Source organism: Nuphar pumila, chromosome 11, assembly GCF_984573655.1.
Source record: "Nuphar pumila chromosome 11, dmNupPumi1.hap1.1, whole genome shotgun sequence".
Lineage (NCBI taxonomy): Eukaryota > Viridiplantae > Streptophyta > Magnoliopsida > Nymphaeales > Nymphaeaceae > Nuphar > Nuphar pumila.
Genome location: NC_143259.1, coordinates 13,686,432 through 13,700,437, shown reverse-complemented (window position 1 = coordinate 13,700,437; position 14,006 = coordinate 13,686,432). Strand labels below are relative to the sequence as shown.

Here is a 14,006-nt window from a genome sequence, read left to right as displayed (position 1 = left end):
TGGGGCTTGCAAATTACTATTGGCGTTTCATTAAAGGATATTCGCAGATCATTGTTGTGCTCACAGATTTGTTGAAGAAAGACAGACTATGGCTATGGTCTGATGCATGCAAGAAGGCTTTTGACGGGTTGAAGCACGCCTTGACAGAGAAATCAATACTAAGGTTGCCCGGCTGTCAGCGACTGTTTGAAGTGCAGACTGATGCATCTAACTTCACAATTGGAGGGGTGTTTCTCAAGGAAGGACATCTCATTGCATTTGAGAGTCGAAAGTTGAACGACATCGAGCATCGATACACTGTGCATGAGCATGGGATATTGGCGATCATGCATTGTCTCTGCACATGGAGACACTATCTTTTGGGGTCACAATTCATTGTGTGCACTGATAATGTTGTAATAAGCTACTTTCAGACTCAGAATAAGCTGAGTTCAAGACAAGCTTGCTGGTAAGATTTCTTGGCAAAATTTGATATGGTCATTGAGTACAAGCCTGACAAGACCAATGTTGTTTTTGACACCTTGAGTCGGAAGGCGAAACTTGCAACTTTGCTCGCTTGGGATAGCAGTGTGAGCCAACCGATGCGAGTTCTTCTCGAGCAGGTTCAAGAAGCTTTAAAGAGTGACTCGACGGCTCAACAGTTGATTGCATTGGTAATTGAAGGAAAGACACATAGATTTTGACTGGAGGACGATTTGCTCTGCTCAACGAGCGACTATATATATATCTCGTGACATGATATTCTACGAAGACGCTTGATGCATGAGTGCCATGATACCACTTGGGTGGGTCACCCAAGACAACAAAGAACTTTGGCATTATTGGAACGCGCATTCTACTGGCCGCAGATGCGTGACGATATGGATACTTATGTGTGAACTTGCTTGATTTGCCAACAAGACAAGCCCATCAATCAAAGACCCGGTGGGTTACTGGAGCCCCTACCAGTGCCAAGTCATACGTAGGAATACATAACCATAGACTTTATCATGAGCTTGCCAAAATCTCAAGGTTGCATTTCTATCTATGTGGTTGTTGATAGGTTTTCAAAGTGTGCTATCTTCGTGTCTGCTCCTGCTACCTGCTCAATTGTCGATACTGCTAAGTTGTTCATGCAAAATGTAGTTAAGCATTGTCAGTGATCGTGATGTCTGCTTCACTGGCAAGTTTTGGCGAGAAGTGTTTCGCTTGATTGGGATAAACTTGCACTTCAGCACAAGATTTCACCCTTAAACCGATGGATAGACGAAGACGATCAATGGCATGTTGGAGGAATATCTACGACACTTTGTTAATGCCAATCAAAGGGATTGGGTTGCTTTACTTGATGTGGCTCAATTCTGCTACAACCTTCAAAAGAGCGAGTCATCCGGCCATAGTCCATTCAAAGTTGCAACTAGACAACTTTCACAGACTCCACACTCTCTTGCCGCTCGAGGACATGGCAAAACGCCTTATACATACCAATTCATCAGGAACTGACAAGTTTAGACATAGTTAGTAAAGGCGTATTTGAATAAGGCGATCAAACACATAAATAAATGAGCAGATGAGAAGCGTCGACCAACAGAATTTCATGTTGGGGACAAGGTCTTGGCGAAGCTCTTTCACGATCACACAACTATCTTTTGGGGCCACCACCGAGGCCTTATTCGCAAGTATGACGACCCATTCACCATTATTAAGTGTGTGACAAACTTTGTGTACAGGCTGGACTTATCAACAAACTTTCAAGTGCATCCAGTGTTCCACATATGCAACCTGAAGTCGTTTCACGAAGATGAAGGAGACTCTCAACGGAGATTGCTTCAACGTGCTCCTATTTTACAACGCACACCATCAACGGTCAACGTCTCAGGCAGAGAACCTGAAGTCATCTTTAACCATTCTAACAACTACCTTGAGGAAGTAAAAAAGTACTTAATGCAGTGGAAGAAATCGCTAGAATGTGAAGCCACCTAGGAGAAGTCCACTAGCATGTTTCAACGTCAATAGCTTTTAGATGACTACCATGAACAATTGACGTCGAGGATGGTGCCAACGTAGGCGGAGGAGCGTATTTCAGACCACCATAATTTTTACCTTTTTGTTTATGATGTATATACCTCTTTGGCACTCTCGAGTGATCCAAAAGGCCTTACGGCTTAAGAACCCTGTGTATTTGGACCCTCTCTTCTTCTCTTTATGTACTTTGCTTTCAAGTATCTATAAAAAAAACTTTATACATTCTTGCCTCTTGGCTCTCTTTGTGATTATGCATACACTTACTCTTGGTTTTGCTCATGTGCGTGTTGTGAATTGCTTGTATGCTTAAAAGGCCTACTTTCAGTGTTTGCGATTATCCAAAGCTATGTCATGGGGGCCTTTGCTTCTAAGCCTGTGACACTGTCTAACCCCAACTTTCTCTATCGTAAAAATGAGATGACCTTTTTTATAAGAAAGAGAGTGACACAAATGCCCCCTAAGGCAAGTTTGTTACACATGCACCGTAGGAGCATGTTTTCTGAGGAAACTGCACTCAAACCATAAGAAAGTGCTTATCTCCTTCTTTTTGCCCTTTCTAACCCTTTAAATGGGGATTTCGTTCCCTGTTCCACATTCGCATGTTTGTTTCAGCCATACTGACAAACATTTTTTTGGCAAGATCTCATTTTTCAAAAACTTGCGAGAAATTGAAAATTTTTCATGAATCTCGCATATTTTTTTTAAGCATTGGCAGTTAGCCCAGATGGTATACCTATCGAGGCTTGGAAATGCTTAGGAGAGAAAGGTTTAGAATGGTTGACAAATCTTTTTAACAAGATTTGGCGGACAAATAAGATGCCTAATGAGTGGAGGAAGAGTACTTTGGTGCCTCTATATAAGAATAAGGGTGATATACAAGATTGCACAAACTATCGTGGTATGAAACTCATGAGTCATACTATGAAACTTTGGGAGAGGGTGATTGAGTCTAGGTTGAGGAAGATTGTCATGATATCGGAGAATCAATTTTGTTTTATGCCTGGAAGATCAACTATGAAAGCTATACATCTTCTTAGAAAACTTATTGAGAGAAATAGAGAGAGGAACAAAGATTTGCATATGGTTTTTATTGATTTGGAGAGGGCTTACGATAGAGTACCTAGGGACGTTCTCTGGTGGACAATGATGAAAAAAGGTGTTTCTCTCAAGTACATTAGTATAATTAAAGATATGTATGAAGGAGTAGTAACCAATGTCCGCACTTGTGGAGGGGTGACAACCAATTTTCCTATAACGGTTGGGTTACATCAAGGATCTGCTTTAAGCCCTTTCCTATTTGCTATAGTGATGGATGAGCTTACGAGATCAATTCAAGAAAATGTGCCGTGGTGTATGTTGTTTGTTGATGATATTGTTTTGATTGATGAGTCTAGAGCTGTGGTTAGTGCTAAGTTAGAATTATGGAGACAGACATTGGAAGCAAGAGGTTTTAAGTTGAGTAAGAATAAGACAGAATACATGGAATGTCGATTTAATAAGCAACAAAATAGAGATGGGAGTGTAGTGAAGCTTGGTGGGCAAGAAATACCGGTGGATGATTCTTTCAAATATTTGAGATCTATCATTCAAAAGTATGGAGAAATTGATGGAGATGTAAATCATAGGATAAAGGTTGGGTGGATGAAATGGAAGAGTGCAACTGGAGTGTTGTGCGATCGTAGAATGCCATTGCGGTTGAAGGGAAAGTTTTATAGGACAACTATTAGGCCCGCTTTACTATATGGTACGGAATGTTGGGCTGCCAAGAGACATCATATTCAAAAAATGAGTGTAGCTGAGATGCGTATGCTGAGATGGATGTGTGGAAATACAATAAAAGATAAGATTCGGAACGAGGAGATACGTAAGAAGGTAGGCGTTGCACCCATTGAAAATAAGATGAGAGAGAATCGTTTACGGTGGTTTGAACATATTCGACGAAGGCCTAATGATGCTCCAGTTAGAAGGATGGAGAAATGGGAAAATATATTAGTTAAAATAGGTCGGGGTAGGCCTAGGAAGACATGGATGGAGGTGATAAGAAAGGATATGAATGCTTTGAACCTCACCGAGGACATGGCATTGGATAAAAATGAATGGAGGAGAAGGATTCATGTGGAAGACCCATAATGATTTTCTTTGTTGGTTCATGTCGCCGACCCCAATTGTTTTGGGATGAAGGCGTAGTTGTTGTTGTTATAAAAAATATTTTTATAAGAAAATATTAATAAAAAAATTTAAAAATAAAAATACACAGTTTTTTCATGATAAATAGTTATTTAAAGCGTAAATATTGCATTTAAATCACGGCATTTATGTTTTTTCATAAATCTCACAATATTTTGGCAATTTCTTGCGATATTATCGCGAGTTTTTCATAAATATCACGGTATTTGTCACTATGGTTTCAGTGCCCATCATTAAAAGGCCTATTTAATTTTCATGACGAAAATGGCCCTCTTTCCCATGAGTTGGGTTGATACAAACGCAGCACAAGGGTTGTGGTTATAACCGTTCCACCCATGTTTCACTGTCTCTTTTAAGACCAAGACCTATTGAGCTCTTGGACAGAAGGGGGCGAGCCTGGATAACAGGGCTGCTTGGAAATTAGCCTGTGTTTCATTTGCCACTGTAAACTTCCATTAACTAATTGGGATAAGCTTCAATCACGTTGCACTTGAGCAACCTTGGGGTCCAACAGCAGATGAAGCGCAATCAGGTGCAGCAGCACATTGCATTTTTCTTTTGATACTTACATAGAGAAACCACCCTCAGGATCAGAGACATAGCCGCACAGGCTCTGCCTGCTGCGGTCACTGTCCCGGCAGAGTAAAACTCTGTGGGCTTACCCCTTGCCTCCAGGGAGTCACCACGCTTCGGCTTGCGCAAAGGGTGATGCCCATGAGATTTGAACCTAGACCACCTGACTAACAGCCTAGGTCTTATCTCACCACACGGAACCTCTTTTTGGCGCAACACATTGCATTTGACCCGTCCTCCTATTCACAAACCGTGGCAGATGCATGCCCAAATGGCCTAGCAGTGCTCAAGGACAGTGACCCATGTGGATTGTAGCTGCCTTAGTTGCACTTTCAGGATAAGTTTGCTTTTGCCACCTACCATGAGATTCTGAATCAAATCTTGACTACAGAACCACAAGAGGCTGACAGCAATTGTAACCCATTTTTTTTCGACAGAGAAAGCTGGGGTTAGGCAGACCCCTACCAGTTATACAATCATATACCATTGGGATTCAAACTTGCAACATCCCAACACAAGGTGACATGCACTAGCTCCTGCCAGACAAGCGGAGCCCCATTGGTATCCACAGCAATTGCAACTCATTCAATTGAGAAAATGACTTTCCATGCTCCATTCATCGTTTGCTTTGATGTGAGAAAATGGAGCCAAATAAAATCATTCTAGAGAATGATTTTCTTTGAACCCCTCAATTGGGATGGGTGGAGACTGCTACTAGCCACAAAAGGATTCAAATGAAAGAGTGAACGCCAGTCACACAAGTTCTATTTGATGTAGACCCTCCAGCCAAGCCAAGTAGAGGTTAGACTGGGCTCTGTTTGCGTGTAAGCAATCAGGCATGACCCTTTGCAGATCTATCTTACAACCAATTTGTTTGAGTCAGCACGTTTGGTTCAGCACACCGTCTTGGAATTGGTTGGTGAAGAAGAAAAGGACATGATGAAGATGATGGTGAGGGTGAGTTAGATGATTTGCATCATTATAGCGACATACACCAATATATTTCAAAAATTCTTTCTTTCTGCCTGCTATTTTTATGTTATTTATGGAGGAGAATCTCTGGTTCATGTGGTGGGGTAAGCTTTTTACGCTGCTAGAACCACAATAAGTATGGCAGGCAGAGCCAACCGGCCCAACCTTACTAGGGGGTGGCAATCAGGTCGGGTCGGCGGGTCAGCATACCTCAACACAAATCCGACCCATTTATTAAATGGGTTGGCTGTGGCAAACATGATCCCGACCCATTTATTAAACAGGTAACCCGACACAACACGGTTAACCCGTTTAATAAACGGGTCAGGTCGGGTAAACGGGTTGGCGGGCTAGCGGTCGGGTCGGGTTCGGATAAACGGGTTGGCGGGTCAGGTTTGAGTAAATGGGTAAACGGGTTGGCGGGTCAGGGTTGGGTAAACGGGTTGGTGGGTGGGTTGGCGGGTCAAGGTCGGGTAAACGGGTTGGAGGGTCAGATTTGGGTAAACAGGTTGACCCGCCCACCTAACCCGTTTATTAAACGGGTCAGCTGGGTTGGCATACCCCTAACACAAACCCAACCCGTTTAATAAATGGGTTAGGTGAGTCAACCCATTTACGACACAAACCCGTTTAAGCCAAAATCAGATTTTGCCACCCCTAGCTACTACGTCTCTCTGATCCTGAGAGGGGTTTCTCCATGTAAATATCAAAAAAAGGTGGTGAGGTGAGAGATTGAGCCTTGTCATATTTCTACCTACACGTGGTTGAAACTTCTCAGCAGACCGTTAGCTGTTTCTGTCTTTATGGCTAGAGACGCCCACCACAAATACCAACCACTTGACATCTTTTGACTTGAATGCTTTAAGCCAACCCACCTAACCAAGTATGTGGAACCACACTACCAACGGGGTCTCCGGGTCTCCGTGTGGTTGGTAGGAGCTGTCAGTGTAGGTTTCTTTGTGATGTGACTTTGCAGGTTCAAACCCCAGTGATACCTGGAATAATAACTGGTAGGTTCTGCTTAACCCCAGCTTGACTTCAAAAAAAAATGTGTGGAACCACACCCCCCCACCTAACTATTCTTCTTAGCAAGGAAAAATCACCTCTATAGTTTAGATCAATGTTCTCAAAATAGAATCGGTCTTAGCTGATTTGAAATTGGGGTCGTCTCGACCCATTTTGACTCGTCTGAATAGGTCAAAATTGGTCGATTTTTCATTGAATTGGTTCTGATTAAAAAAAAAAAAAAACATAAACACGTGTAAAGTGTAACATGTGTTTTATTTAATGGGCTGTGATGCTACTCTATTATTTTGTTATTTTTTCATTTATTTTTTTAAAAAGTTTCTGTTTTCTATTTTTGTATTTTTCTGAATTTTTTAATAAAAAATCAAATTTTAAATGCTTTAATTCATAAATGATTCAATTTTTTTTTTTTTAAGAAACCGACTCACTTATTGAACCGATTTTAACAACACTGGTTTAAATATCTTGTTATGGGCTGAGAGGTGTCACATTGACTGTGGACCTGACATAGTTTCCCCATTTGACTTAAGCTTTGCAGCAAAGGATGCATATCCTAAAGTATCAAACTTTCAACCACCTTCAACTTGAAAGCCTTAAGCCGATCCACTTGATCAGGTGTATGGAGCCCTTGTAATTTTTTTTATTTTTTGTTACTCCAATAAAACCTTTCTCCCCCCCAAATCATCAACCACACATTGGCTGACCTTCGGTTCGTAAGACCCTTGAGGTCTCTTTTTTTTCTTATATAGAAATGGGAAAACCACCCTTACCCCTTGACCCCAAGGAGCCACCAGCTTCGGCTTATGCAACCGGAATAACGCCCCCAAGAATTGAACCCCGACTGCCAGTCTAACAGCCGAGGCCGGTTCCAACTATGCTACCCCTCATATCATCTTGAGGTCCCCTTACCCACTAGGGAGTACACCCAACTTTGATCTTCTTGCCAACTATGTCACCCGCGTGTTTTGAACTTGTGATATCCTGTCAACTTGGTGCCATTTATAAAAATCACCCCTAAAATCAACCCTATTAAATGAGTAGAGCCCTTGTAGACTATATTTAAAATATTTTGGATTATATTTCAAATGTTTTACTAATACAAGAAACCAAAAATTTAACTTATTATGAATGTGGATGATATTGACAAAATTGCTCACTCAATTGACATTGTTGTCAGAGTTTGGAGATCTTGTTAGAAGGGGTTGCCTGCCTTAATTTGCCTTCCCACTCAACTTGGAAACTGCATGCTTTTGACAAAGACTGCAAAGACCTCTGGTCCTTTGATAAAGTCATCCATCATTTTTTCTATTTATCATGACTCATTGGAGTTCATCAACTTTAATCTATTTCACATGTTTGTCACCAAGGTGAATATGAATCGAATTATTTACCAAATGCTTACAAGGGCTCTGCTCATCTGGTAGGGGTGGCTTGTGAAAGTCATCAAGTTGATGGAACATCACAAGTTGGAAACCCATGAGTGGTGTTCCTTGCCGCAAGGTTGAAGCTGGGTGTACTTAGGGATGGGCATCGGTGCGCGGGCTTTTGCCCGATTCTTAACGAGCTTGGGTTTGAAGAGCAGCCCATGACCTGACACATCGATCCAATGTGCCAATATTTAGCATGTGGGGCCGGTCTGCTAGACCCAAGCCCAACTAATTAGTGTAATTAATTAGGTAAATAATAAACAATTAACAAGTTTTCATGTACTCAACCAATTATCTTTATAGTTTTTACAAAATTAATACAACTAACTAATTAGGTAAATAATAAGTTATTATACAATTAATTACTTTTTTTAAAATTTTATATTATTAAAAATTAATAAATAGCTTAGGCGGCCGGACCCGGTCCTACAATATCAATATTTTCTTATGAATTATTGGTAATTTTCCTTTCGCCAACCAAACGACTTGCCGACGTCAAATGTGACCAATTGAGCTCTGCGTTGGCTTTATCCTCATTGTCACAATCTTTATACACAAAAAACAAAACGGCCAACCTAAAATCTCAAAAGAGCCCTGATGAATTAATGAATAGTTCCATAGAGGTATGCTTGGAACATTCACAGTTTTTGAGGGTATCCCTTGAATTATGAATAAGGGTTGGTTAGGTGAGCCATCTAAAGATTTCCCTTATAAATGGAATTCCATGATGGCCTCGAGTTGTGTGGAAATACCAACAAAGTTCCGATAACCATGGGAGCTCAAGATGAAGGCAAAAATGCAAGAGATGAAGCATATGTCTCTTTGCTATACAAGGTAAGCAACTTTTCTTTCATATATATCTTCTTGGTACTTGGGCATTCTTAAGCTAGCATAATTTTTCATGGTTTCAAGTGAAGGAAAAAGAATATGATGAATTTTGAAGTAGCTAGTTGTTGATTTCATGATGGCATGATCTTCTTTGAACCAGGAAGCTGCAAAACCAGAATCTTCTGTTTAAAACAATATGAAAAAAAACCCATAGTCTACATTCCTTCCATCTTTTTGAAGACTATGCTTTTAAAAATCATTGGTTTTTCAAATTTGCTTCCCAAATTGGCAGATATGGTTCTGATTGTAGCCATGCCATGGTCACAACAATTGGATACTGCACACCAGTTTTGGGTTCAAATGGACCTCAGAGAGAGTTCATTGGCCTGATACAAGTCAGTCCAGGTGAACAGAGTAACAGACTACAAGCCCGAGCTCTTCCAAGTCCATTACCTGCAGGTTGTATGTGATAATTGGATTGGTAGAATGCACACCATCTTAACCAAGGTGTCTGAGATTTGAATCTCACTTGGGGGATTATTCCCCAGCTTGACTATAAAAAAAAAGGGCCTCCACATTTGGGAGTCTCTGGATTATGATTGAGGATTAAATTGGTCAGAAACCTATCGTTTTTTACACCAAATTTAAGTGTACAGACACCCCAGTATCCCAAATTCTACAGAATCACTGGTAAATATAGTGATTCACAAATTTGGGTAGTTTTCACTTCTGACTGAATTCATTTTGATAGTGTCTGGCCAGCACAACTTTTTGGGCCTAAATCCAAAAAGTCTGCTTCAATCATCAATCTATGATCAGACACAGTGTCAAAATTCAAGATGGTTAGGTCTAGCCGTCTAGGTAAGCCAATTTGAGTAAGCCATCTGAACCGTCAATCTCCACATACCAACAGAATCAGGTCTGCTCATATTGGTTGCTGATTAGGTGCAAACCCAACTACCCCACTTATAAGAAATGGTTGATGGCTACTTTTGTATGTGAATTTTAGCATCATAGGTCATGTCAAATATTCAAAGTTGGACACAGGGCCCACAATGGTTGGTAAGGTTGTTTTATTTAATTTTCTGATCCATTGTGTGTGTTCCAGGATGTAAACGAGGAAGTAACCGAGGATGGTTCCGTTGACATACGTGGAAGACCTGCTCTCAAGTACAGAACCGGCAATTCAAGGGCAGCTACAATGATTCTAGGTGAGGACTTCTTTGTTATTATGATATTATTGTTCTAAATGTTTGGTAAACTTCTTATATAGTTATAGGTCAAAAAACACCACGCATATTTCTCTCAAACCCCACTGAAATATAATCAGCCTTCGTGGTGTGGGAGAGGTGGTGGTGAGGGTCTTGAGATGAAGACACTGGATTAAACCCCACTAGTATACAGGTGTGTTCATAGTACGTAGAACCACACTAGTATACAGGTGTGTTCATAGTACGTAGAACCATAGCCGGAGTTTTCTCGTTTTTGGAGATCGCAAATCACACGTGATCTGTCAAATCACTTTGACATCTTCACCGTCCACAAGTACCTCACACTTTTCTTTTGGCATATCTGGTGTCTTGCTTCGGTGAGAGTTCCTCGTCATTAAAAAACAAGAGCTGACTGAAAAGTAAGAGAGCTCTTCTGTCGACAAGTGATGATCTGGGCCTTTGTTGGCAAGTCTTTTGTCACGTTAGGTGGTAGAGACGTGTTGCACTCTTACAATTTCCAGGGGTTGGTAGCGTGAGCAGGTTTTGACTCCTCACTCTTTCTCTAATCATGAGGGGTGCCATATGGTAAGAACATGGAAGTACATGGCTTTTAAGTTTTGATTGAAATAAGCTTATTTTAGCAAAAGAAGCTTAGGATTTTGACCTGATCTATAAGCATACTCTAGCACTAGAACCAGTTGCTGACATGGTCCTCTCATTGATCTGTGGATGATGGGTCCCTCTAAAAGTGGGTATTGGAAGGGCAAACCTTCGGACCGGTTTTCCTTTGATTGTAATACGTAAATTGTTATCCTCATGTAACTAGTCCGGTTCAGCCTAACTCCAGCTTATCAATCCAAAAAAAAGAAAAAAGAAAAAATCTCTCGAGAAAAGGTTTTGGTTTGGTTTTAATTTAGAAAATGGAGCACCTAACAATGCATTTTCTCCGCATCAAGAAATTAAAAGCAAAAAACAATGGCATTGATGATGATGGTGATACTTCATTTGCAGGGGTTGAGTTATTTGAAAGCCTAGCTGGTTATGGTGTTTCCTGCAATCTACCAATGTATCTGAGAAAGGTACTCCGTGAGGGCAACGCTTCAGTTGCATCAAGTGTTACAACATGGACAGGGACCGGCTATCTGACACCCTTCTTGGGAGCCCTCCTTGCTGATTCATACTGGGGGAGATACTGGACTACCTTCAACTTCTTCTTTGTATATGCCATGGTATGTCCAGTAACTTTGATTAGTTCTGTTTCAAAATTCAACACTAATAACACATACCTTTGTTTCATGGGGTTCTATGAGAACAATCAAATTTCTAATATAAATTTTGTTCTCTCTATCTTCTGAGTGTAGGGTATACTGATTCTCACTCTATCATCGTCCCTCCCTCTATTAAAGACTCCAAGTTGTGAAGGAATTGAATGCCCTTCAGCAAGTTACATTCAGAAGTTTGTCTTCTTTGCTGGGTTGTACCTTGTCTCGTTTGGGTCAGGATTCATCAAGTCCTCATTGCTGCCACTTGGTGCTGACCAGTTCAGTGATATGGACCCCAAGGAGAGTGTGAAGAAAGGGTCCTTCTTCAACTCGTTCTACTTTATCATGAATGTTGGTGCTCTGATTGCAAGCACTGTGCTGGTCTGGATCCAAGAGAATGTTGACTGGTCACTGGGATATGGCATCTCTTTAGGGTTCATTATCTTGGCCATTGCCATGTTCATCATTGGCACTCCGTTTTATAGGATACAAAGACCAGGAGGCAGCCCTCTAACAAGGGTAAGCCAAGTCTTGGTGGCCTCTTTTAGGAAGATGGCTTTTCAAGCTCCTACTGATGGCAAGCTCCTCTATGAGGAGGAAAACAAGTTGGCTGGCAGTTCCCACGTCCATCTGTCTCATACTGACGACTTCAGGTTTCTCTCTCTCTTACTGATGACTTCAAGTTACTTCACAAATTTCCTGTTTTGAGTTGTGCATATAAACTAAGAATGAATTTCTTCATGTATTCAGTTTCCTAGACAAAGCGGCAATCATATCTGATATGGATATGGAGGATGGAAGTTCTAGGGATCCATGGAAATTATGTACAGTTACACAAGTGGAGGAGATAAAGTTACTCTTGCGCTTGCTGCCTGTGTGGTTTACTGGCATCATATACTCTGCAGTATATGCTCAAATGTACACAGTCTTCATAGAACAGGGTGGCACCATGCAGACGAAGGTTGGCAACTTTGACATCCCACCTGCAATGCTATATGCCTTTGAGGTACTCACTGTCATATTTTGCACCCCAATCTACGACACCGTTATCGTCTCAATCGGACGAAAGTTTTCTGGCAATCCACGCGGGTTCTCGGAGCTACAACGGATGGGGATCGGGCGGTTCTTGATTATTCCCTGCATGGCAGTAGCTGCACTTGTGGAGATGAAGAGGTTGGAGAATAGTAAGGATGGCAAGTTGATGAGCATAGCATGGCAACTTCCTCAGTACTGTCTTATAGGTGTCTCTGAGGTGTTCACTTATATTGGGCAGTTGGAGTTCTTTTATGATCAATCACCAGATTCTATGAGGAGTGTCTGCACTGCCATGTCTTTGCTAAGCTTGTCACTTGGTAACTACCTTAGCTCTATGACTGTGGCCCTTGTGAATTGGATTACCGCAAGGGGAGCGGGGGCAGGGTGGATACCTGATGACTTAAATCAAGGGCATCTGGATTATTTCTATTGGGTGTTAGCTGGGGTCAGCACAGTGAACTTGTTTGTCTATCTAGTTTGTGCAAAGAGATACAAGCTCAAGGAGCTAGCCCATGACCCCAATATGCTATATGTAAGTTAGTAGACAGATGTATCATATTGGTCACACACAATGTAGAGAGATACATCATATTATTGGTCACACAAAGAGGTGTATGTTCAAGGCGACCATGACTCCAATTTGTGAGTTAATGTCAAGTTGTAAAGAAACGTGGGCCGAATATATCTGGATCGACAGATCCAGAATCACAGGCTCCAATCTCACTGGTGGCTGCCCCCAGCTCTACTGAGAAAAAAGAAAAGCAACAAAAGAGTGACAGATATCAGAGAGATTATGTAAGTATTTTGTTGTATTGCTCATTTCAAAAGTGAAAGCAATCAGAATCCCTTATTTATGATGAGAACTGATATTAGGACCTTGCGAGGAATGCTGATACAGATGCGAGCAGGGGATTTGGGTAATTAGCTTAAATGCTAATGTGGTAAAAAAAATTGAAGCTCATGGTGAATACCATTCAAGTAAGGTGTACAATGATATAATTCAGGTCTACACAAGCCCATCTTGGGCTAAGATTCATTTGGAACATATAAGGTGTTCCATAGTTTACAATGTGTAAAGTGGTGGTTACATCACCTCTTCAATGACAGGATGGATGCACTCCTGCACGTCCTGTTTGAGCTAGCCTTGATGCACAACCAATGCTAATTGCCTATATCCGAACCTAAACCGGATCAAGTTTGAAGATGCAGCCTCAAACCTGGACATTTTTTTCATCTTTTTTCATTTGGGTCTTCAAAAGCCAAACCCAAGCTTTCAGGTCCAGGTAGGTCAGTTCGACCGACCCCATTAATAGCCCAGAACAGATACATGGTTCACATGCTTAAAAATCAGATCGTACCCTAGCTGCAATTGGATTATATATGATAACAGGCTTAACTATGAGTCTAATAAGAGGATCACAGATGCATGATAAATGTTTAATGGTAAGAACCTGCATTAGTCATTGCCCGGTCCCCTCGAT

At 41.2% G+C, this 14,006-nt stretch overlaps 1 protein-coding gene across 1 annotated transcript; it reads left to right on the top strand.

The window, feature by feature from the left end:
* Positions 1-8,935: 8,935 nt before the first annotated feature.
* Positions 8,936-13,380, top strand: LOC149822038 (protein NRT1/ PTR FAMILY 8.3-like). Its single transcript, XM_089980929.1, has 5 exons — positions 8,936-9,023; positions 10,126-10,228; positions 11,240-11,457; positions 11,590-12,143; positions 12,241-13,380. The coding sequence occupies exons 1-5, from the start codon at positions 8,961-8,963 to the stop codon at positions 13,064-13,066; spliced, it is 1,764 nt and encodes a 587-aa protein (XP_089837055.1). The 5' UTR covers positions 8,936-8,960; the 3' UTR covers positions 13,067-13,380.
* The last annotated feature ends 626 nt before the right edge of the window (positions 13,381-14,006 follow it).

What these genes read in the sequence shown, in the direction of transcription:
- LOC149822038 (XM_089980929.1), top strand. Translation starts at nt 8,961, where the DNA reads ATGGGAGCTCAAGATGAAGGCAAAAATGCAAGAGATGAAGCATATGTC. An exon ending in GGCAGCTACAATGATTCTAG is followed by an intron (nt 10,229 to 11,239) that starts GTGAGGACTTCT and finishes CTTCATTTGCAG; the next exon opens with GGGTTGAGTTATTTGAAAGC. An exon ending in TCTCATACTGACGACTTCAG is followed by an intron (nt 12,144 to 12,240) that starts GTTTCTCTCTCT and finishes TCATGTATTCAG; the next exon opens with TTTCCTAGACAAAGCGGCAA.